The 26,568-nt window shown below is 39.0% G+C and overlaps 1 protein-coding gene and 1 long non-coding RNA gene across 5 annotated transcripts; both read left to right on the forward strand.

Annotated features, from left to right (window-relative positions):
- Window positions 1-86: 86 nt before the first annotated feature.
- Window positions 87-21,517, forward strand: nat16 (N-acetyltransferase 16). 3 transcript variants are annotated; one of them, XM_034569268.1, is made up of 5 exons: window positions 87-255; window positions 18,306-18,531; window positions 20,295-20,519; window positions 20,630-20,955; window positions 21,258-21,517. In XM_034569268.1, exons 2-5 carry the CDS (start codon window positions 18,316-18,318, stop codon window positions 21,484-21,486), a joined length of 996 nt encoding a protein of 331 aa, XP_034425159.1. In that variant the 5' UTR covers window positions 87-255; window positions 18,306-18,315; the 3' UTR covers window positions 21,487-21,517. The 3 variants fall into 3 exon arrangements, with proteins under 3 accessions (XP_034425159.1, XP_034425158.1, XP_034425157.1); XM_034569267.1 differs by having other exon boundaries at window positions 88-255; window positions 18,303-18,531; XM_034569266.1 differs by lacking the exon at window positions 87-255 and adding an exon at window positions 13,753-13,826.
- LOC117752105 lies at window positions 8,135-26,568 on the forward strand. Of its 2 annotated transcripts, XR_004611990.1 has the most exons (3): window positions 8,135-8,145; window positions 23,077-23,641; window positions 23,675-26,568. It is a non-coding gene; the product is annotated as an uncharacterized LOC117752105 (long non-coding RNA). The 2 variants fall into 2 exon arrangements; XR_004611989.1 differs by lacking the exon at window positions 8,135-8,145 and having other exon boundaries at window positions 22,827-23,641.

The raw sequence follows: 26,568 nt of genomic DNA on the forward strand, positions 1-26,568 counted from the left end.
GGCATGTATTAAGATCAGGGGGGATGCTGAGCCCTTCCAGTGACGCCAGTACAAAAAAAGCCTTAATACAGGAACTGGGAGGGGCGGGGCTTGTGGTTCGCGTTGGATCTCCCGTGGATTACTGACAGTAACGGTCTGTCTGTATTTCATTCATCCCCGGAACTGTGCACCTCGTACAACAGCCGTGACTCTTCGCAAGATTCCGTCTCCTCCGACCACCGACATCAAGGACACCACCACCGGCCATCATTCCCGGTAAGACCTGCAGCGCGCACGGCGAGAGAGCGTTACATAACGGATGGTTCAGTCTGTCCGATAGGATGTCTAGAGGAAAATTACCAGCCTGCAGCATATATGATGTAGGAGCGCGTGCGGTGCTCAGTGGTGCTGAGGGCCCACTGTTTTCATTGTGAAGGATCAGATTATATAGTAATGCTTAATGTTAATTTCCAGCGGCGTTATGTTATATTTTTTAAATGTGATGTATGCTCCTCAGCAGTGGTGAGATGGGTATCTTGGATTGTTTCGGCTCTTTCCCATCTGCTGTGCTCATATATCTCGGTGGCATCACTAATGACGACATACACCACTGCTGATCAGGCCTATGGAGCTTAAACCTTGAACCATTCTCACACCATGATAACTGTCCCTGTAAAGACAGCCTGTCCCGCCTCTGCCATTTGAACGCGCCGATAAGCATATTTAGAATGATGACATTGCATAAAGGTCATTATTTTCAGCTGTTCCTGTATCTACAACAGTAAGACAAATAGATTAACAACACGTACATTCAAAACAACACTTGTAATACAAGTAATACAATCATTCAAAAAGAATGCAATACTACGTTGGTTCCAATATTTTTTTTATACAATTGTTGATATGTATTTTTGATTGTGTCAGAATTGTCCACTGGTGCTGTAGTGTGAACAGGATAACATTTTGTGTTTCTGTACATTTGGATTTATCAAAGATTAGACTCATCGGATCAATCAGTTGACAAATTTTGGAATGGGAAAATTAATCAGAAACTTCTAAAATCACGTTTCAAAACACCAATACATAGCTATACATGGAACCATGTTTTAAAATTGATTTTTGGTTTATTCAAGACTGATATAGTTACACATTAAATATCTGGGGTTTGGACCTTTGATAGGAGAAAGCCTGACCTTGGATTGAGTGAAACCAAAACAGTCAAAACATTTTCCAAAAATACTGAAAAATGTATGCAGTTAATTTCCTATCTTTATTCAAGTTCAGTTTTCCTTTAAAACCCTGCTGTCTCTCTTAAATAGCTCCTGTAAGAGTGCAGATTTGCTCTTGTCCTGTTCTACACTGTTTGTCCGCTCTCAGATACACTGATGTCCTCCTAACACTCTGTCTGCTTCTGTGTGTTTGTGTAACTTCTACTCTTGTACTTGGACTTTTATGAAACGATCCTGTCTAAAACCCCCAACAAGCAGTATGATATTGATATGTATGTACTGATATGAAGGCTATTGCCTACTTATGGCTGGTTTTCCACCTGACAGCTAACCAGGTCTCTGAGGGCATTTAACTCTATATATCTGCTCTGCCACTGCTTCAGTCAGGATTAATTGATGAGTGAAGAGAGTTGATGTCTGAGCCAGGAGGGCTGACTACGACATGTGTCATTCAAGAAGGTCTATCGGAAAAGTAATACATATAGGTGCATTTTATGTTCCATCACTTATGTACAAATAATCGTTGAGGATGTAGTGAGGTTCACATTCTAAACTCATTAATGATATGAATCAGTGTGTTCATATGAATTATATTTTCTGAATAAACCCAGGCAAAGAAAGAGTTTTGGTGTGTGAGCAAGTTACTTTTCCTATTGGTACATTTCCCATTCATTACCCTTAAATGACTAGAATTATGTTGTTTGTTGCCTAGCAACAGTCTTTGCATAATTAAATGGATGTAGTTATCAATCTATCTCTATCACGGATCTATTCCCTGGCTGCAAATATGACCAAATAAATCTGAAGAAGGCAAACGCTATGTTGATGACTGATTTACTGAAACTGGTTTAACTGTAACTGCCTGAAAAGGAAGCTGTAAGAAGTAGAGCAAATCCACTTGCAGTGAGACACCGGCCAATGTAATACCTGATTTTCTATTGGTTGTGACAGGGTAATTTCACAGAAATCTGTTTACGAAAGCAGAAATGTGAGAACAGAAGTTTGGTGAGTGCACAGAAGCAGCCTGAGAGTGAAAGGAGGAGTCAAACTGAAGCTTTTGTGCAGCAACAGTATATCTGAGTGCAGATGCACAGTTTAGAGAAGGAGCAAAGCATATTTGCACCAGAGAAGGGAGTCTGAGAGAGAGAGGGCAGGGTTTGAGGTAAAACCATTTCAAAATCTGTAGGCTGTTCTTGAATAAAGATAGAAAGGAAAGCCATATCAACAGTCCTAAAGTAAGTCTAAAGCTATTAAGTTTACAGGGATGTAAAATAACAGATCCTTACATTGGAGAAGCTGGAATTATGCTTGATATACAACTTGAACTTTGAATGTTGTTGATTAATTTCCTCTTTCAAGCTTACAACTGTATATTTTGCTGATTGTTTATCAGCAAATCTTGATTAAGAAATTCTCAGAAGACGATCGACACCTATTTTGCAGGATTGGACATTTCCTCAATTAGGGCTGTGGCTATTTATTTTCCCTATCAATTTTTCAGTTGATTATTTCAAGGGACTAATCAGCTGGGCTATAAAATGTCAGAACCTAAGTTATTAGGGAAACACGTCCAAGAGTTTTCATAAATCTATGTAGATGTCTAGAGAAAAACTAAAACTTCTCACATTGGAAAAACTAGAACAGATTTAGCTCAGTGAAACCTCATGTAAAATTATTAAATTGGTATAATCTACTGTCAGCATGGGCACCAAGAAGTTTGGGCTGGCCTTAAGAGATTTATTAGAATGGCTTCCAGTCATAATTTTGAATAAAGACACATTTAGAAAGTGATCTATATTTTTAGGCATTACACCTTGCAGACGTGGTCATTAAGGAATGTATCCGCTCATAAAGGGTCACTCTGCATAAAAAACAAGCACCCAGTGACCCTCAGACCAGAGGATATCGCTCTATTAGCTGTAATGGCACCTACATACATGTATGGACCTCATAAAATGATGAAATATCTATGTAAACAGATAAGATAAGATTTACAAATGATTTTCTGATATCTGCAAGTGGCTGTTCTATCTTATACTGAGAGTGTAAGCAGATATATTTGACCTTTGCCATTTGACACGGATCCTATCTTATTACTACCCCTGTAACTCTATCACCTGTCTCAAAGTGATCGTGGTTGGACCAGTTACAATGGGGTCAATCTGCAACTATGAATTGGGATTTTAATTGCAGTAGAGGACATTTGAAAGTACTGTAGGTATTCACAGCTATGAAAAAGCTGCAGTTGTTTGGAATAAAAATATCTGAAACAACATACAGACATTTAACAATATTCAACATTAGTAAAAAAAAGACAGTCTTGTCTTTTTCAGAATAAAATACTTGAGCATCAGGTCTTCATTGTCCACCTGGCGTGATTTTGTGTTTTGCTTTATCTTTTGAGTAATAGAGAGCTTGGTTTATTTTGGCCATAGACAAATGGCTGATTTGTATTTACAAGCAGTGGAGGAAACTTTTCAGTTTCAGATTTCCTCTTCTTTTTTCTTCCTGAGGGAGTTGAACATTGAAGACTCATCAATTTCTTTGAACTTGTTCATATTTAAAGAGATCTTTGATCGCCTTTTATTGCCTTACAGACATCTCTGGCTGAACAGAGTCAGGGCAATGTTGTGTCACCTCACCTGAATATTCCTCACTAATTCCCTGCACAAATTCCTGGAGTTGTGTTCAAGAACAGTTATATGTTTCCTGCTGTAAAACATTAATTTTGATAATAGACAGAAGTAGTTTCTTTGTTGTTGGGTTTGACCATCAGTCCAACCCGTGTTCTTATTTTGACTATGGTTCTTACAGTAGTTTGCACCTGGCCACATTCACATTGGGGAAACACAAATTTGTCAGTACAGATCATATGATCCATTGCATGTGCAGCTTTAAATAATGAATGGACAGCCATGACCCCCATACCATCATCACCATGCTGACATTACATTACATGATGACTGAGATACTTTCCATTGTCATGAGGGAGAGAAAGTGAGATAGGCGTTTTGGTTTTGAGCTGATGTCTTTTGACAGTTTGGTATTTGGAATTGAAAGCGAGGAGGCCTTATTGTATTAATCATGGAAGAGAGAGAAAAAATAGGAAAAGACAAAAGGGAGATCCTATTCTTTCCACATCTGTCAACACATTTATTCCCATAGTCCAGTCTCTCTGTCTCTTTAATGGGCAACTGCAGCTTAGGAGGTAAAGTGGGTTGTCCACTAACCAGTAGTATGGAAGTTTAATCCCTGTCTCCCTCATTTTGCATGCCGAAGTTGGAGATACTTAACTCCAAATGGCCCATAATGGCTGTGCACGCAGTTTAATGTATGATAGAGAAAGTGCTGCACATAGATGCACTGTATGAAAGTGTGTGTGAATGGGTGAATGCCAATGGTAATGTAAAGCTCTTTGAGTCGTCACCAAGACAAGAAAAGTGCGATATAAATACAGACCAATAACTATTTACCGTGCAAACACAAGCAGGATAACATGCCTTCTATGAAGTAATGGGATGGGCACATCTATGTCTTTTTTGTGTTTTAGCAATAGAACATCTTTGATTAGATTCAGATTAGATTCAACTTTATTGTTATTGCACATAGTACAAGTACAATGAAATGCTGTTTTACATCTAAAAAGAACGTGAAAATAGTATATGTAACACTACAACATCTGGTGTTATAGTGGTGTCCAAAAATCTGATACCACATTGAATTTATATTATTTTCACACAAACCAGTATATAATCACAAAGTTTCAGGATTCAGAAACATTTTGGGGGGTGATGACATTTCTAACACGTGACAGATGCAAACATTTTAAAACCAATAAGAATACAAATGTAGCTTGTGTAAGCTCGCTTTCGTTGTCAATGTTAAATGTCTCCCTAGATAACCTGCAACACATTATGAACAAATTATGATGTTTGACTGCAGCTAGTCAAACTTCCCCTCATTAATCTTGAACTGACCATCGTACAGGACCTCCTGGACAAGCTACTTGTACTGCCCATTAATTAAAGTTTTTTAGTTTCCAATATATCCAATATATCAGTTCCCCTGCATTTGAGAAAAGCGTCTCACCCTCAGAGCCAAAGCAATTGTTCTCTGCCTGTAGAATATATGTTTAAATAACACATATGTGTCTGAGCTTACTTCCAAACAAGATCATGGTTAGGGTAAGGAAAGGTGATTTAGTGATTACCTAGTGTAGTAACAGTAAAAAAAAAAGCTAACAAACAAACAAATTTGGTAAACTGGGCCCTGAGATAGCAACTTGGGAAACTATACATTTTTCATTGTGCAAACTTTTAGCAGCAAACAATCATTTGCGTCCCACAGACCATTTATGTGTGAGTTTTAAATTAGCCTTTAGTAGTACATATGACTTTTCAGCATTTTGTTCTGATACACCATTACACACTCACATACACACATTGTGTATAGCACTAAAACCTTTGAGATTAATTACTATATAGGTGCTGCAGTGCAAAGAGAAGGCCAGGAGAGGAGGACAAAGGAGAGAAAAGAGAGAGGGACAGATTTAGGAGAGGAGGAGAAAAGCCTGAGCGGGGGGATGGTAGAGAGGCTGAGAAGAGGAGGTTTAGGGGAGTTTAAAGAATGAATGAGGAAGTTAGGATATGAGGAGAACTTGGATTAAAATAGTGGACGGCAAAGAGGAAAGGTCAAGAGGAGGCTTGGAGAATAGTAGATAGATATTGTCTGGTTTAGCAGACAGGTCTCTACTACTGCAAAGTCAACGAGGCCTTTGTGTGTGTGTGTGTGTGTGTGTGTGTGTGTGTGTGTGTGTGTGTGTGTGTGTGTGTGTGTGTGTGTGTGTGTGTGTCTGTACTTACCTTAACCATCACATCACAACTAAATGCCTAACCCTAACCTAAGCCTTAAAGGGATATCTCCCAGTCATTATGTACTCACCACTATGTCAATGGAGGGGTGAGTGAAGTGTTTGAATCCGAAAAACCCTTTTGGAGTTTCAGGGGGAAACAGCATTGCAGCCAAATACAATAGAATTGAAGTAACTGGGGATCCCTCCATCAAATTCCGTGCCGCCTCGGCCTCCCCAACAAAATTCTAGTACAATGGAAACCGCTTATTGGATCAGGTTTGTCCTAGGCCAATTTCATCACTATAAGCAGTTGATACTATAAAACAATTGTGTAGCTTCTGTATGATAGTCCCAGAACTCAAGGAAAGGTAATGGCACACACACACACACACATACAGTAGGGCTGCACGATATTAGGAAAACATGTGATATGCAATATAATTTCAAACAAATCAACATTTAAACTGTAGTAGGTCAGAGAAAGAGCGAGCGAGCAGCGGAGTGTGTGTGTTACTTTTCCCTCAGGTTCTGGTACTATCATAAATGAGCTACGCAATTCTTCTTTACTTTATAATAAACCACTAATTCTGATGAATTTGACCCGGGACACACGTGATCACTTTCCTCAGTAGGATTTAGTCGGGAGGAGTAGGAGCGAGATTTGATGGAGCCTCCTTGCAATTCTCTGTTCTCTCTCTATTCTCTTCTTCTGATAATGATTCATTGACGGAAAAACATACCGATCTGAATATATTTCATTTATTATCTAGGGCAGCAAGGCTCCATCTGATTGGCCACATATATTGACTTGCAGAGTGTAAAGGCGTGGCAAATGGAAAACCATTTATCGCATTGTGTGTGTAATGCGTAAACTCAGACTGGGTTAAACTTAGTCAGTGTATGGAGGAACGGAGGAGATGGCGGGGTGCGCTCAGTTTGGCTTGACTCAGTTGGATGTGACACAGAGAGGAGCAATAAATTACTGACAGAGCCGGTAAAAAGACCCATGCCTCCCTGGGTGATTGCGTTGGTGAAGCTGTGGCCGGAGTGAGCACACTCTGATGGTCCCTGGGTCTGTGCCCTGGCCTGTGCATGGCTCCCTGGGTGTCTGCGCCATTGACTTGCCATTGTTCTGACTGTGTGCACTGATCAGAGATGAGCTTGGCTTGATCTAGTTCCAAGGGTGAATCACATGGTCTTGCTCTCTCGCTTTTTATCTAAAGTATACTCTCTCTTTCACTCTCACTCGCGTATACAGTGCCTTGCATAAGTATTCACCCCCCTGGGACTTTTCTACATTTTGTCATGGTATAACCACAGATTAAAATTTATTTCATTGTGATTTTATGTAATGGACCAACACAAAATAGTCCATCATTTGGAAGTGGGGGGAAATATTACATGGATTTCAAAATTATTTACAAATAAAAATCTGAAAAGTGTTGAGTGCATATGTATTCACCCCCTTTACTGTGAAACCCCTAACAAAGATCTGGTGCAACCAATTGCATTCACAAGTCACGTTTGCAAGTCACATAATTAGTAAATAGGGTCCACCTGTCTGCAATTCAATCTCAGTATAAATACACCTGTTCTGTGACGGACTCAGAGTTTGTTAGAGATCATTACTGAACAAACAGCATCATGAAGACCAAGGAGCTCACCAAACAGGTCAGGGATAAAGTTGTGGAGAAGTATGAAGCAGGGTTAGGTTATAAAAAAATATCCTAAGCTTTGAACATCTCACTGAGCACCATAAAATCCATCATCAGAAAATGGAAAATATACGGCACAACCGCAAACCTACCAAGACAAGGCCATCCACCCAAACTGACAAGCCGGACAAGGAGAAAATTAATCAGAGAAGCAACCAGGAGGCCCATGGTTACTCTGCAGGAGCTGCAAATATCCACAGCTGAGGTGGGAGAATCTGTCCACAGGACAACTATTAGTCGTCTACTCCACAAATCTGGCCTTTATGGAAGAGTGGCAAGAAGAAAGCCGTTGTTGAAAGTGAACCATAAGAAATCCCATTTGGAGTTTGCCAGAAGCCATGTGGGAGACACAGCAAACATGTGGAAGAAGGTGCTCTGGTCAGATGAGATCAACATTTTTTGGCCTCAATGCAAAACGCTATGTGTGGCGGAAACCCAACACTGCCCATCACCCTGAGCACACCATCCCAACAGTGAAACATGGTGGTGGTAGCTGATGGCTTCTCTTCAGCAGGTACAGGAAAACTGGTCCGAACTGAGGGAAAGATGGATGGAGCCAAATACAGGGCAGTCCTTGAAGAAAATCTGATGCAGTCTGCAAAAGACTTGAGACTGGGACGGAGGTTCATCTTCCAGCAGGACAATGACCCTAAACATACAGCCAGAGCTACAATGGAATGGTTTAGATCAAAGAATGTTAATGTCTTAAAATGGCCCAGTCAAAGCCCAGACCTAAATCCAATTGAGAATCTATGGCAAGACTTGAAAATTGCTGTACACAGACGGTCTCCATCCAATCTGACTGAGCTTCAGCTTTTTTGCCAAGAAGAATGGACAAACATTTCCATCTCTAGATGTGCAAAGCTGGTAGAGACATACCCCAAAAGACTTGCAGCTGTAATTGCAGCGAAAGGGGGTTCTACCAAGTATTGACACAGGGGGGTGAATACTTATGCACCCAACAGATGTCAACTTTTTTGTTCTCATTATTGTTTGTGTCACAATAAAAGGTATTTTGCACCTTCAAAGTACTATGCATGTTGTGTTGATCAAATGGGAAAAAGTCTATTTAAGTCTATTTGAATTCCAGGTTGTAACAGCACAAAATGGGAAAAAGTCCAAGGGGGGTGAATACTTATGCAAGGCACTGTACATACCCTCTCACCCAGATGCGCTTACAGGTACCAACATTTTAAAACAGAATCTGTACCCTGAAGTACCGACATAATTCAATTGGAACCCTTTAAAGTACATGAAGTTTCTAGTATAACTACTGTATTTCCTGGAAAAGTACAGCTATATATGCAACTAGATGCCAGGACTCTAAAAAAGTAAAAGCACAAGTGCTTTTACTTTGAAACAGGTACAGGAATGATTGCAAATAGAAAAATAGACATTGAAATGGTTTTGAAAGATAATTTTTGCTTTACGTGGTACCTGGAGAGAAAATAGGCGAGACCCTGAGGCGCTAACGCTCCTGACACCTGGGCCACACTGGCTGCATTAGCAGGGCGTGTCGGCTGCACTGCTGATCTACTGAGTGTTACGGTCTGCAATGTGAGGATCCTGCTATGACTATTGTATTATCTTGAATAAAAGTACATTTATATATGCAACTAAATGCCAGGACCCTGTATGAAGCCTTGCATCTTCTGGTCCTGTGATAATAATCAAAACCTTGTTAAGACAAATGATACGGGTACACAAAGTTTAGCAAATATATATGTGTGTGACATTTTCGTCAGATAGACATTCAAACTGCGGTGAAAGATAATTTTCACTGTTTACTTCTGCAGGGGATGTGGCCGCTCTGATCTGATAACATGGACGCCTAAATGAAAAGCAAGACGTTCCACGTCGCACATGTGCCGCTCACGCAGTCAGTGTGGCCCAGGTGGGAGACGTTTGTGAGACGTGTCTGAGACATGCTGCTCACACTGTGTGGACACTCTGATCAGACAATATGGGCTCTTAAGTTAAAGTCTGACCGAGGCATTTAGTCACTTTTTCAAAACTCTTCATGTCTGTATTACCAACATGCATATTCACACAATATGCAAAATAAGCTTGTTTTCTCACTCGCAACAATTCTCTCTCAGAAAACGTACATTGTCACTCATAACACACTAACTTAAAAAACACTAACAACAAGTAGCATCACATGAGTGATAAACTTTTATATTTGAAGCTTTAAAGATTTTTCACATCAGTATCTCATAGAAAAAAACATATTTACAATATTGACTGTACTAAAGTATACTGCTAAAAAAAATAAAGGGAACACTTAATTGTCATAGTATAACAAAAAGTCAGTTAAACTCTTGAACACAACATTTTAGGAACACTTTGAGGGAATTGCTACAAATTTGGCACAAACATTCACTTGTATTCAAGGATGAAGTGATTAGAATTTGGTGGTCAAAGGTATATGTCGAGGTCATGGTGAACTCCCATGACCAGTCACATATTTACAGTTGGTTACAACAGGATGTTTCTGAACGGTAAGTTTCACCGTCCTCATGTTTGGTCAAGTTTTAGAAGGACAGTCGGCCAATGTAGGAGTAAGTCCCGAGTTTCAGTATGGAGTTTCAGTACGGAGTTTCAATACGGAGTAACGAGTAACGTCTATGTTACTCCGTACTGAGCAAAGCAGCACGGCACGTCAGAAGAAATAAAGCGTAAACCGCTGGCCTCGAACAGTAACGTTCTTAGGAGGAATGTGCATGGACACATTCTCTTACTTGCATCCCTCCACACTGCAGTGTTTCTTCAGTGTTGTTTGTTGTGGTTAGCCTGTGGTAGCTAACAAGCTGCTAGCTCAGCAACAAGTCTGCTTGGTGTCGCATTCGGTGTGGAGGGGTGGTGGTGGTGGTGGAGGTGACGGGGAGCGGGGGTGGTGGTTTCGGAGGCTGGACTGGTACGGGCTGAAAGACGAGTGTGATCCGGAATGACTCATACAAGGAGGAAGTACGAAACGAGATGTTTCGATAACATATTTCTTAGAATGGACTGAGTGAAAAAGTCCGCGGAGTGACTGTTTTCATACTTTGAGGCTACTGACCCCATTCAAGTCATAACGGATAGTAAAAGCCCAGAAAATGTATTTTACAAAATATGGGCCCTTTAAGATTGGCTTGACAGATTTGGTGAATTGAACACAAAGATTTACCTGTGACCTCATGAGTGTGGAAAGATTTTGAGCTGCTGAAAGGTGGAAAGCAGAAAGTTTCCTTCTGTTTCCAATCCTCAATATATGACAAACTAACTTAGATTACAGTGGTAACAGTCTTGTGTGTGTATATATTCAAAGAAGTAAATAAGCTAATTTCCCAAAAAATTTCCTTTAAATAGAGAGTTGGATACAATTTATGAACATTTATCTTCAGCAAGAACAATTAAGCTTGAGACTTGAGTAAAAGCTATGTTAAAAATCTGATTAATGACAGAAATCTGTTCTGTATACACGTTCATGTTACACCTCATCTGAAAACTCTTCCTATATTCAGTGTTCTGTGATCAGTATGACTCAAAGTCACATTATTTTACTTACATTTAGAAATGCATACGTATGGCCTTCTTTAGAGGCAGAATTTCTGACTCCGTTAAGACTCAGAAGTGGTAAATCGCATAAAGCATCTGTGTGATAAAGGTGGCAGCATCTGCAGGTGAAACTTCTAATCTACACACACACACACATACACACACCTTCAAGTGCACTGCAAGAGTGAAGCTGCCTGCAGCCAAATGTAATGCAAAGTAAGAACGAACTGTGATCCGATTGTCCAAACCACCTCCAGTTTACTTTGCCACCAAATTAAAGTGTAAATGTAATTGCATTGTCAATCCACGTGGGTGGAAATACAAATTCCCAAATGACAAAACAAAACCATCGCGGTAGCAGCTGCTAGGCAGCTAGCAGCCATTTACTACAGAAAACGTAGCTGTCCCCTCCTCAGTCCTCACATTATTCAAGACACCTGTGAAAGGAGTGAATCAAAGGAGATCACTCAAAAATAAAGTAATCACAATAACACAGCGTTATGAATGCAAGAATGATTCCACCTTACAAGAAATCAACTGGTAAGCCTATACTACTTCTATTACTATTCTGAAGTATAAATACTGCCTTAATGAATGCATTATTTATGATAAAATCTACATTGGTGGCGTTGTTAAACTATTTAGAGCACCTGCTGATGTATCTCCGTTTGTACTTTGATAAAATAATGCATGGGGTAATGCTTTCTTTGATGGCAGCTGATGGACCGAAGCATTCTTGCCATGGTAAGGACAACATGAATGAATGTTTTTTTGTTTTTTGTTTTATCTATCCCTGCTGATGCCAACTTCTGGGAACAAATCTACTCCAATACCTTCACAATGACGTCATCTACAAATCTACAATTAATACAATACAAAGTCATTCACAGAGCACATCTCACTCAACATAAAATGCTCTTAATAGGCTTTAATTCCTCTGGTATATGCTCTCACTGCTAATGCACCACAGACACCTATATGGCACCTTCAATTCATCAACTCCAGGAAAGCATAACCCACACCATATCCTCGGTTCTGGACTGCACCCTTCCACTATCCCCAAAACTGCCTATTTGGAAACCTAACAACCCTTGACCCACAATATCACAACTCAAAATCAGTTTTAGTCACCTTTGCTATTGCCAAGAAAACCATAAATCTTCTTGTGAGCTGACACCACTCCTAACACACCCATGCGTATGCAGACACACGCACATATATAATAGTAACAAATAACCTGACCCTCGTACATTTATGCACAAACACAGCACTCAATACATTCTTACCTTGTCCAAACAATTCATGCATTCATCCTCTTTATTTCATATTAATTACTTACTTATTTCTCCTTGAACTTGCATTTGAAATGTGAAATTTATACATATGAAGTTGTCCTCCAAAGAGGGGTGGAGGTGGTGGGTTAATAAAAAAAAAGAAAAATAAGCATCTACTTCCACTGGCTGATGTCCCACTCTTAGCAAAAAAAGGAGCAACATGTATAAATGTTTTTGATTTTGATTGTGCAATAGATATTTATTTCAGTTAAAAATTGCTATAGCTTTTAAAGCGCATTTGAAGAGGCACAATAATTTTAAAGGTAATAAAAAAATTATTTAATCTGTTTTCAACAATTGGGAAAATTTACAAGAGTTAATTTTAGCAGCAGGGACTCTGCACACTATGCACCTAATTAACAGACTGCTGCAGAGTAAGAGCCAGTATTGGCTGGCCTGGCATGCCTCACTTATCATTGAAGGTATTGATTTATAGATGGTACATAAAGGTCACTTTCGGTTGGATTAGATAGAATGTATAGTATATTAAATACATTTTTGTTATACCTACACTTGGATCGAACCACAAAAGGGAAAAATAAAATATACATATATATATATACATATATATATATATATATATATATATATATATATATATATATATATATATATATATATATATGTATAAGTGTCCTTGGGCAAGACACTGAACCTTAAATTGCCTGTGACAGCTGCAGAGTGTGAATGGTATAATAGAACAGCACTGCATATAGAACTGCTGTATGAATATTTATGTATTAAAATGAAATCAGCTTGCCTTTTGTAGAAATCAGTGGTGAGTCATCTCAATGAGAAGAATTGAGAGATTTCAATACCAGTAAATCTATTGGTTGGCAGTAACCATAGCTTCTTTCTTCATAATGTCAAGCTATGGAGACCACATCGCTATATTTTATGTGAAGTAATAATAAATCAAAATGCATTTAAGAAGATCCAACTAATCATTTTCTGGTGCCTGTGTGTCACTGGTTTGTTTCATGTATAGGAGGGGCAGCGTGGGAAAAATGACATGGAGACCACTATCACACAACAGGGTGGTATGCTTATGTGTTTGCGTCAGCATGGAGTCTACTGGCATGAAGCACTGGAGCCAAGGATCTATCCAGGAGACATGAATGATTTTGGTGTCCATGTTCTCATCACTTGACCAACAGGATATTCTACCGAAGACATGGTGTGTTCCTTTGAGTTTTGTATTATTCAGGCACTCAAGAGACTTGTTATTTTCACTATGATGGTCTTATCTGTTCTTTGTGAAAGTAGGGGGATACAAAAAGGAGAGCTGGCAAATAAATCCAAGTTGGTGCGGTAATAGAGACATAAATTTGAATTCATGAGGAATGTGTGCCATATTTGGTTTTGATCACCAGTGTGTAGTGACTAAAATGCCATTCAACCTCTCCCTGCTCTCATCAGATGTCATCAGAAATCATCATGAATACTTTTTCCAATACTTCCCCCTTCAGATTGGAGATTATCACACAATTTGGTGGTCAACCAAATTTGGAATTGTAAAACTCAATCTCAATAACTAACAGCTATTATTTGTGACAAGTATATATCAGTTATTTGAGTAGTCTTATACAGTCTTCCAGCAACAAATATGGGTATGCAAACAAAATTTATTATTGCATCTGTTATAGCACAGTGTAGTAAATTGTAACCATACATTTTAGCCAATGATAATCCTGACTGCTGCTCATGGGAACAAAATGACAGAGAGAGAGAGAGAGAGAGAGAGAGAGAGAGAGAGAGAGAGAGAGAGAGACAGAGAGAGGGAGAGAGAGAGAGAGAGAGAGAGAGAGAAAGAAACATAAAAGTAAAATAGCACTGCTCTCATTGGCAGGACTGGACAACCCAGCCAAGCTTGGCAGCTCATCTCAAAGCATTAAAGCATAATGGAAAAATACCAGTGTGTGTGTGTGTGTGTGTGTGTGTGTGTGTGTGTGTGTGTGTGTGTGTGTGTGTGTGTGTGTGTGTGTGTGTGTGTGTGTGTGCGTGTGTGTGTGCAAATGCTTTGACCAGACAGTGTTTTCATTACAAATACCCTCACAGCGCACATGGCTGATTGATAGATTATTGGAACATGTCTAGCATTTTTGTGTTAGCCTCTACAAAACAACAATTCCCCCAAGGGACTCACTGGCCCCCTCTGATCCTCTCTCTTAATGGCATCAAAAGACTGCCTAAACAAACACAGGTAATGAAAAGAGCTGACAATAAACCATGTTTACTAAAAGTAAAAAATGAACACTGACTGTTGTCCTTGAGATTGCGTTTACAATTGTTTTCTTCCATTTCAGAGACACTATATATACAGTAGATGAACCACTGGACATTTATATACTTTTTAGAATCCTTGTGAAGAGTATAGAAGAAGCTGTTTATCTGATAGTTACACCTTGTCAACATGTTTCAACCATAAATTTGAGTCGCCTCCCTCAAACCAGCCTAATGGAATAGATGTACTTTCATTAAATTTTTTGTTCTTATTAAATAATATTGTGCACTTCTAAGCTTCACACTACTGTAGTTAACTAATGCAACAACCCAATACACCATCACCAAAATTCTGTAAAAAAAAATAGACTGTTTCAAAAAATACTTGCCAGCCTCCCAGCACTCTGTTCTGCTTCAGAGTGCCATCAAAATTGCAGCACTACTGTAATTGTAGAATTTAGCACTTGCTATGTATTATGTCAACAATAAGTTCTTGTATGTCTTCAACATCTCATATTCATATCTTTTTGATGTTGATATCAATAGATACTGCTACTTTGTACCAACCTTCTCAATGACCGTTTCCATTCTTTCTACTATTAGTCCTTGGATGATATAACAGTCCACCACTGACATTCCTCCACATTATTCTTTCAACATTGTCTTGCCACATTATGCCGGGTCATTTGCCCAGCCTGCACCTTGGGTCCTTTTGTATTGCTGGACCTTGTTTGTGGGGACATTACCTTATCCAGGCTTTTCTATCCCTGCTATCTATGCGCTACACGGATAACACTTAATCTTTGGATATATCTTCTGGATGTACTCAAAGGCTCAGGACACTCACCTTGAAAGCCCTAGCCCTCCTCTTTCTGGGGTTGAGTTTTTATTTTAAAATAAAAATGTCCAGGTGTTTATATTTGCAGTTGCCATGTTCCACCTTTGCCATACTAGAAAATGGAAATGTGATGACTGTTATATTTTATGTTGATGACTTGTGGATGTAGTTGTTTCTGTTGAAGTGACACTTGAATATAGTCCTACTTTTTCCTTTTCCCATCTTGCCATAAACTATTCCACGCTGTGGATAGGGACATTATATGTCAGTAGTTCCTTGCCATCGTCTATTGTGTCTATACTGGCCCCTGCTTCTGTGATGTGTTTAAGTTTTGCTAGCACCACTTGAAACCTCCTCATTTAATTTGTATTGCTTCAGTAGCCAGGGAAATCTTTGAGGTAGCTTCCTAAGCTCTGTGCTGTAAAATTTGCAGTCACCTGGATGCTATACTTCCATTGAAATCTACTTTTTCCTACCAATAGCTAGGGCTGTGTATTTTTGAAACTGTCATCAGTGCCAATAGTGATGATAATACTCAATTTGCAATGGCTGTAACTCAAATGAAAGTAAATCTCCCAAGTTATTCTGGTAAAACCAATGGCAGGTGGAAAGAAACTCCTTGACTGTTACTGTGGATATAGCTCAGGTGTGGAGAACAAGGACTGCAGTGCATAGGCAGTCCAGCACTCCAAACTGAGAAAACAAAGACCTGTTGCAAATCAATCAATCAGTTAATGTTACAAAATTTTATCTTTTCATTTAAAATATCTGATCAAAGGGTGCCACCTTTAAGTATTTGAGTTTTTGAAACTATGAACAAAGTTTGATAAATATTCAAACACTATCCCAAACTAGTTTCAATATCCAGCCCTACAAATATGTTATATTATGTTATCATATACTTACATTTTTGTATCTTATCATATTGTATCACTTATCTTTTGTATAGATTTTTGTGTTGCATGTTTTCTTTCTGCACAAGCTTGTTTTATTGTCACAATATACTGCATCATGTGTTCAAGCATTGTGTTTTAACCTAATAAATGCGAAACTCGTAAGCGTACACCTTTTGTTTTTGTTTTTGTTTTTCTTAGTGGAGAGGCGGAACACCTCACACCTTTTGAGTGTTCATTTTATGCGGTATTATTACACATTCAATGTTGCCAGAACACATTTGTATACCTACTCCAATGACCCTCACCCCATCTCAGTATCGAACACACAATTCATAATCTGTATTTCTTATATCCTCATGTACCTCAGCTAGATGAATTAACATGCAACCACGTGGTTTTTAAGGCAAAATTTGTGATGGAGCAATTTTGGTCTCGCTAGCTTTCTCAAACACATTTGTGCATTTAATTCTATGAATTCTTTAGCCAAGCTATGGACAAATACTTGTAATGTGGAGTGGGTATCAGAGCGTATTAGTGTACAGATTAGTGGCATGAGGGTATGGATTTACCGGATTTATGGTAAAAGACAGGAATCAAAATAGGTGCCAGTCTTCCACTTCCTATTCCCTCTGTGTTTCTGTCTCTTATTCCCTTCATCTTGTCTCAGGTCTGAAGATTGTTCTTTGTTTCATTCTGTCTTTGTTTTTGTTCCCTTTTCTTATCCACCCTTTCCCTTCCCTTTTTGCCAAGTCCTCTCTTAAGAGTGGTATTCAGTAGTTGTATTGGATGAGAGGGTAATGATGTTTTGTACCCTGTGGCACACACAGCACAGCTTTGATTTGAGGTCACGTGGCCGGATTAAACACTTTCTGCCCTGTGTGTTATTCATTCCTGTGCAAATCTCATCCCTTTGTTTTTCCGTTCCAAGTAAATGTTGACCTTAAAATATTCAGGCTCTTATGTTCAATCTTGCCTGTTTTTTGGAATTTGTCAAAGGAGGCCTGTTCTCTAAATTGGTATTTTACAGAATACACAATATAACCCCAAGCTGAAATGGATTTTAAATACAAATTTTTCCCCAACTGTCCCCAAAGACTTGGACCTATCTCGATTCTAGTTACCCAATGTTCTCCTTCAATCCCTCTAGAATACAATAGAATTCAGCATCTAATACAGAGTGGATAGTGTATTCTACTTTGATAAGTTTGTTATTGCTGCCAATATTGTGGTGCTGACATGGTGAAAGTATCGGTCGGCATGGATAGTTTTCCCTTTGTGCCTAGAGCAATTAATTTAATCTTTTTGCATTATATCACATAGATTTGTAGACTTTTCTTTTTATTAGACTATATTTGACTAAGACGTGTGGTGGGCAGTTGTTATTTGTTGTTGAAGTGACTACATCATGAACAAGCTCCCAAAAGACATTCAGTCTCTTTGAAGCTTTGTGTCGCCTTCGATCAATACATTTTTCTACATTACCCAGAATTTGCCACCTATCTACAACTCCCAGAATAGGACAGCTCTTCAGAATGCCTACATTTGGGTTTAAGAAAATGGAAAAATGCATTTGTACCACTGTCCTATGAAGTAGAAACAGTTGGGTAACTCTTTTGACTGATTGACAAGGACATCCTGTTCTGAGACACTTGATAAATACAATCAAAAATAATCTCTCCTCCACTTTGTATCTCAGCAGTTGTTTCAAGATGAAGATTGATACCAGCCTGACTATGCCCCAACTCCCAGAGGCCATGTCCCAGGCTGGCCTACAGTTTGCTGTGGCCACTGAGGAGGACTTTGATGAGATCATGGCTATGAGCCAGGATATCTATGGAGGCCTTGACTACTTGCCCACTAGATACACCAGTTGGCTACAGGAGCCAAATCGTACAGTCATATTGGCTCGCAAACAGGGAAAAGTGGTAAGTTCAATGAAGACTTTGAAAATATTTCAAAATTATGTGGTTAAAAAATGCAAATATCTTATATTCCAGGATCAAAGTCGCCCTGAGAATACGCTAGTATGTCATAACTTTGTATTATGGCCCTATCTGCAACCGCTGCTATTGTTTTGGTCATCCCAATGAATCGCACATTTGGCTGCTTAAACATGTTTAACTTTTGCTGAAACTTTGCATGAAATTCAGATGTGCGAGAAATTCGTTGAGCCTATGTATCATGCCCAGATGTACAAAAAAGTCTAGGCGTCAGCAATTTTGACCTTTGGTTCGGTGAAAGGCAAGATCTACCTTAAGTTAAGCAAAAACTTGCAGAAATGTTGCCCATAGGTCTGTCAAGAACCCCAGGTCCAGTAGCAATGCATCATCTGACAGTTCCCCATGCTCCTTTTTCCTTGTTAACAGCAAAGTCTTTATCTCAGGCAGCAAGTCAACAAATCGCTGCAGCACCGTGCTGCGACTCAATCACCGGACACCAGCATAGAGAAGCAGGTCTCTGTTAGCAGCATCAAGCTCATCCAATAACGCTTTGAACAAGCAGCGCTGAAGCACTTTTGCTCAACTTCCGTACCATTTACACTCGTGACCACGTTTATATGCCAAAATTCAACATAATCATAGCACACAGGCCTGATCAGGCAGAAAGAGCTCTTTTTATATACTTAAATTGTGAAATTAAAAACCAAATTCAAGTGTAATCCATCACACAATGGTTAAAAATGAATGCATTACTTCACAACATTGATGCAGTGTAGTGTAAATAGAACCATATGCACATGCCCTGAGCCTTAAAATCAAGAGGTAATTTCAGTATCAAGTGGACCTATTATAATATGCGACAAAGTACCAGATGGACTCTAGAAGAAAACCTCTAATGATTATGTTTGATCAAGGTCAAGCAGTTTGATAAAATGTGTGTGTTTTTTTTTTTAATGCTGTTTGACGTTGAGTGCCAGCAGGCTCAGCTCCCTGTGTAGGTGGAATCCCAGGGTATTCCCAGGAAAGATGTGATCTCTCTAGCTCAATCTAGGCTTCCCTGAGTTCACTTCCCAGTTGGACATGCATAGAATATCTAATTAGATGCCTTCCTCCTTTTGGCACAAAGAGTAGCAGCTCCACTCCACGCTTCTCACTATTAGTAAACCAAGCTTTGCTTTAGTTTCATCTTCAATATGCAAATCTAGTACAGACATCTATTCAATACAATTTTCAATTCCATTTAATTCCTTTAGTACCAAATCATAACATATATTATCTCAAGGCACTTTACATAGCAATGTCGAGATCTTAAAAAATTATAAAGAAACACAACAGTTCCCACAAACAGCAAGCATTTTGGTGACTGTGGAGAGAATAAACTCCCTCATTAACTGGAAGAAACCTTTAGCAGAGCCAGACTGTGGGTGGCTGTCTGCCTTGACTGGCTGGGGTGAGCAGAGAAAAATGGGTAAGAGAGGAGAAGTGGGTGGAAAAGAGGGGAAAGGGAGAGAGAGAAAAGGTGACATGTAGTAAAGTAAATCGGGGTCAGAGACCCAGAAAGGGGGAGCGAGGGAAGTGGTCAGTGCATGATGGGAGTTCGCCCAGCAGTCTAGGTCTATAGAAGCACATCTACCACCTTTTTTGAGTCAGATTGCTCTGCCCACACTATAGGAATTGTGGAAAGTTCTGAAAGGACAATGTTAATGTGTCATTATTTGTCTTAGTTTTTCCTCTGTGATGCTTGACAGATTGCTCTGGAGTCGGTGTGTGTGATTGATGATGGGGAGACCATGCTGGTGGAAGGTCTCCGTGTCGCCCCGCAGGAAAGGGGCAAGGGTGTGGCAGGAGTTCTGCTTCGTTTTTGCTCTGAAATGGTCAAGTCCAAGTACCCAGAGGTCAAAGTGAGTCGTCTGACCCGTGATGATCAGCTTGGACCAAAGGACTTCCAGAAGTATCGTATCATAACCAAGCAGGTACCAACCACAAAATAGTAATAGTAACTTTTTGGTAGTAATAATATGCTTTGTCTTGCTTTCTTGTTTTGTAGTTCCTCATCAGCTTAATCATTGGTTTTCCTCTACAGGGTATTCTGCTGGTGCGCTTCAGAGCAGAAGATCTCAAGTTCCGTCTGACTGAGCTTGGTCTGGGTGGAAACACCTCCTCCTCTAATTGTCCTCCAGTACTTCTTGACCATACAGCTATCCACCGGCTGTATCTGACTACTGACCTAATGCAGGGGGTCCTTCCTAATGCCACCATCATTCAAGACTGGCAGCCATTCAAGCCCTTGCCCAGTAACATGGTCATCCTCCTGAAGAAGGACATAGATTGGATGGTGGATGATGTGTCCAGCCCTACCGTTGCAAGCCTGTGTACCTTCCCTTTCAGGGTGCCCATTGGAGATGACTGGTAGCTGTCATTTTATTTGTTCATTCATAATACCAAGCTGGACTTTCTAGTTAAGTCAGGCACAACTACTCTTCGTAAGTGAGTGCACAACAATTAAGTTGCATGCAAGCTGCCTACTATAGTCTATTTTAATATTAACACAAGAAGGAGGCAAATAAATGAATGAAATTGTAAAATAATTAGATACTACACATAATGGCTTAAAGTTACCTAACCCATTTAAGAGAGAAGTTGTTCATTTTCAGATCAGCCAGCCTTTACACAGTGAACTAATAGGCCTATCTGTTTTTTTTCCCAACCAGGTATTACCTGAATATTGACATGTTTGGTAAAGACCTGGACCTGGTACGGCAGCAGTTCTTGTGCCACCTGCAGAGCCACACCACCACCCTGAAGGGTCATGTGATGTGCCAGATGTTCCTGGACCCACTGCTCTGGAAGCCTATGGCCGAATTCTGCCACAACACCTTAGGTGTGGAGCTGGTGAAGGAGTACACTGAGCAGTGCGTAGTGGAGTCAGACGTCATTTAGTTACAGAAGGTGGATGAAAAGGTGTAGAAGATTAAGAAACCAGAAAGGATTAAAGACAAGGGTCTAGACAACAATGAATGGACACAACTTAATCACATTTAAAAGAAAAACACCCCCTTTGTACTTAGGAGACAGAAACTAGGCAAAATCAAACTTCTAACAATGCAGTGAAACTTAAAATAAACATGCAAATACAGAGCATGGGGAAAACAAATCACAAACACACCATGTAATCAGCTACAATAGGTCTGTAACAAATCATTAATTTGTTCCAGAGATGTATGGGTACAGATATTTTATGTAATATTTTTAAGGCTGTGTAGTTTTGAGGTGTAGTTAAAATTTAGTGCACACAATATAAAGAGGAGGGATTTTATAGCACAAACATTTTTTTCTTAGAGGTCTTCATGGGTCAAAAATTTGGATTTAAAAAAGGCCTAATCTTAAAAAAGCCTTTATGGAAAGTCAAACCTAGTTGAATAGACCCAAGGGTGATTTGGTCAGCTGGGTGCTTTTTAGCTGCAAATTTATTATATACTACCGATGTGACTGAATGGCAATGTACTCCAGCGCAACACTACAAACTATAGCCTCAAAAATGATCACAGACCTGGATCATCATCTTATTAGTTTGGCTTGAATTTAAAGAAGATCTATTATTCTTGTTTTTGTTGTACATAATTTTAATTTGGGGCACTAAGGTTTACAGGCTCCAATGTTCAGAAAATGCTTTAGTTTCTTTATTCTATTCATTGCTGCAGCAGCAGGAGATTCAGCTCCCCCCCCCCTTGCTAGAAAGCCCAGTCTGCTATGATTTAATTATACAGGTGTAATTAAATAATAATTAAATATGTGAAAAAACAGTTCCACAGCCCACTTCTCTTTAGTAAATAGGCAAACTGTGTACACCGGGAGACTTACAGGGATAGTTCAAAAATGAAAATGCACTCGTTATCTATTCACCACCTTGCCAATGGAGGGCTGGGTGAAGTGTTTGAGTCCACAAAACACTTTTTAAACAAAAGTAAAAAAAAACATAAAATGCATCCATACTGCTCCTGTGGTGTCATCCAAGAGTCCACAAGCCCCAACATTCAAATTCGACTAAAAATGGTATTACACAATGTTTTTTAGCCTTAATGTCCGCTGTGTTCAACGCGCGAACGCGGCTCCATAGAAGGATATCAGAGGACATTTAGCCCAAAAACATGGTGTAAATGATGACGTTGCGAGTTCAATTTGTAAGTTGGAGCAGTATGGAGGCATTTTCTTTTTTTTTCCATGTTTGAAGAATCGGTCACCATTTATTTCAATTGTATTGGATTTGGCGGAAGTGTTTTGTGGACTCAAACACTTCACCCACCCCTCCATCGGCATAGTGGTGAGCAGATAATGACTGAATTTTCATTTTTGGGTGAGCTACCCCTTTAAGCTTGGTTGTACTCTGTGTGGTGTATTTATATTTTGACAGCACCTGAGGGCAGCACTAAAAATTAAACTGCTCTCTCCTGCTCCCTCCTCCTCCTCTTGGCCCATCTTAATGACCCAGTATTAGAAAAATCGCAGATGAGGCGTTTCAGCAGCCTCCAGAGCTCCCTCTTCTTTGCGATTTTGAGCAATGCACACAAAAAACATATACAACCCGCAAGAGGACTGGGAAAGACTGAAAAACAATAATAGATCTCCTTTAAGTTTTACTTAAGTGATTGCTCTTGTTTTTGATAATATGTATGTCTTGGAAACATGGAAAGGTATAATAAGAGTAGTGAGTCAAAATGCAAATCATAATCTGTGAGGAAAAATTTGAAGCTCCCTTCGGTCATCTTAAATCTCTCTGTTCTTTCTGTAAATATACAACTTTTAAATATGTACACAAGCTGAGTTACTGGGTTACTAAATCTGCACACCTTTGGGGGTACTTGATTAGACTAACACAGACAGGTTGTGTCTAAGATAGGATGAAAAAGAATAGTTCAGAATCCAAAAGGGGTAATTTACAGATCCCATCTCTCAATGCTGATGGGATGCTGTTAACTAGCATTACTTTAGCAACATCAACAACAAATAAAGCCTGAAAGTCAAATGAATATGCTCTGCTTCAAATGGCTTTAAGCTGACCCTTCATTACAGTCATAGCTATGCATTAGGTTTTATTGTTTCTGTTTATTATAATCAAAGAAAAATAGAGTAAATGCTGCAATAAGATATTAACAGAAATTATTGATGAGGCAGTTAAGTGTAATCTCAGTTTACCACTGTAAATTGGTAGCCTAATGTCAAACAGAATGTTACTGTGCAGTTAACTAATCAGTTACTGCAGAGAAAGGTAGTGAAAATAACTGTTTTAGAATTAACAGAAATATAATGTTATATAGACTATATAAAATCACTAATAATAGTAATAATGATCCCGCTGTGACTCAGCTCAGATTCAGCTATGTTAGAGCAAACAAATCTTAGTTTATTGTCCATTAAGATCAGGACACTTAAAACTGTAGTGTGGATATAGTCAGAGTTAAGTTGAACATAATTGACTGCAATATCAAAAAAATGTAATCAGATCTCAACACCTCAAATAATAAAACATTTGAAATATTGCGCCTTATTCTAAAAAAGGGGTGCAGACACAAAATAATTAACAGCAATATTATTTTTTCTTTTGAAGCATCTCAAAACATTGAGAAATCAAATACAAATATGAAAACATGCAAATAAAAGTGCGTTTTTGTATATTCAGCACTTTGCTGCCATTATCAACCTCACTACTGTGGCAGATGCAAGTGAGCTAAAGAGCACTGCAATGGACATGATTGAACAAAAAGCAAAACCCAAGCTAACCCATCCTTCATGTTTTCTACTACATTAGCTAGCTGAATGAGAAGAAGCTGAAGGTTTCTTCAATTTTCAAGTAGTTTAGTTAGTTATAACAATCTAAGTGCATGGCAGGAGTGGGTTTAGTGGGTGTCCAAATCCACTTTTGTTAGTTTAATGACAGCAAAAAAGTATCTGCGCTAGGCGTATGGTTCAAAAGGGTTGTTCTTAACCTGTTAATGATAGAATGGTGTGTTTGGACGAAACATGCAATAAACCAGAGTGCCATCTCCCATTCCCTTTAAAAACCAGGTAAGCTTGCACTTTGGTGGATTGCTATTATAATGGTGGATTTGCAAGGTAGTAAAAGAGAACACATCTCTGCAGAGAATACAGACACAGACAAACAAATCTGTTGTGCGCAAAGTGAAAGCTTGTGAGCATAGTGTGTAACTATAATCTAATTACATATTTTTAAATCCAGTTTGGGGTGATAGTTATTAGTTATTTTTAATAATCTGATTAAATAATTACAGTTACATGTTATCAGTTACTACCCATCTTTGAGTGTTCATCCACCACAAGCCTCCAAATTAGCCTCAGGGCTTCTTCTCATAGATTCTCCAATTTTATGGTGCTGTGCTAGAGTGATAAACAACATTGTACCAAAAATATGAACTAATTATTTTTGTGGAAAGCACTGTCTAACACGGCGCTCAAAAATCTCTCAGTTCAATACCTTAATAACTTGTAGATGGATTGTTATTGAATCAAATACAGACCTCCTTGGTCCCCAGACAATGAACCCTTGTGACTCATAACCCCCCAATACCTTTCATACTGCCTCCTAAAATTTAGCAGGCACTATTAAGTTTCCATCAGAATATATTTTAATAACATTGGTTATCCTCTGACTTCAGGTAACACCATCATCAGGTCACTTGTTCAGTTTTTATAATACTTCGGTACATGCCCAAAGGCCAGCTTTCATTTGTAAGTGCTGATTATCAAATGTTATCATGTGATCACAGAAAAATAAGATTACAAACATTTTAAAATTTAAACCTGCTAAACATCGATACGAGACAACAAAACAATACAAACTTGTCATTGTGTGCATGATGGCACCCTTAGCAGTGTACAGCCTGACAATCTAATAGCATTGCTGTGATCCATATAAGAAAACATGAACTTAAAAATTGACTTGCTATGGCCTCTGCCAATCTATGAACCATTATTTTCATATAACAGGATACCAACCTACGTATTCAGCTGCTACAAGAGGCATTTTAACAGGCCTAACATGTTCTGTACCGCATTAGTCTGAACCAAACATGATTATCACATTGAAAAAACACCTCAGTATGTAAAGAACTATTTTAGCTTCTCATTGCCTTGACCACCTTCTTCTGGTATGCAAAGTGGGGATGACTGGGCCTATGTTTTGAAAAAATATAATTAATGAGATTGAATCAGTTTTTAGCAGGGGTTACAAAGAGGAAATACATGATCAAACTGATTATTTTTTAACAAATATTAGTATCTATGGGCCACAATCCTCAACATATTCCAACCAGCAAAAGAAAAGAGGAGGCCACTTAACCCTATTGTTTGTAGCCAAAGAAAATGACGACTCATCTAAAGTGATGCCCTATTATTTGCTGCCTGGTGTGAACGTGAAAATATGCAAGGCTGGAGAGGCCATGGGTGTAATTATTTATACAAATTGTTTTCTTGTGATTGTTATGATTATTATAATGTATTTATTATATAGTTATCTTGGCAAAACATAACCCAAACTGTGTTGTCATGAGTCTGACATGATCCTTCCTAGAGGATCTGAAAATACACAATGTTTTGGCTCTCTCCTGGAGATTCCATCATCCAGAAGGCATTCCTGATTATAGTGCCTTCTTGACGTCTGAGATTCTCACCCTGTCTTTAAAGGTGAGACCAGACACCCCATGAAGGAAAGTAATTTAGGTTGCATCTATCTGGCATTATATTGTTTTGGATTATTGATGATTGACAGTGAATTGAATTCCTTGACGTGTGGCAGTTTATCTCTTTCAACCCAAAGTGAGCAGCAACCTATTAGGTGACGGTTGTAGTATCAGTTTATCAACTGATAAATCCAGTGCTCGGCTTCCAAGTTTATGTTTCTTTGTTACAGTTTAGTACAGTATCTGCATGACTGTTGTTTGGACACTAATCTGTGTCAATCCCAATTCCATTTTACCCTCAGTTGTAAATAAGATCCCGACACTTGAA

Source organism: Hippoglossus hippoglossus, chromosome 18 (genome assembly GCF_009819705.1).
Source record: "Hippoglossus hippoglossus isolate fHipHip1 chromosome 18, fHipHip1.pri, whole genome shotgun sequence".
In the NCBI taxonomy this organism is placed as follows: Eukaryota; Metazoa; Chordata; class Actinopteri; order Pleuronectiformes; family Pleuronectidae; genus Hippoglossus; species Hippoglossus hippoglossus.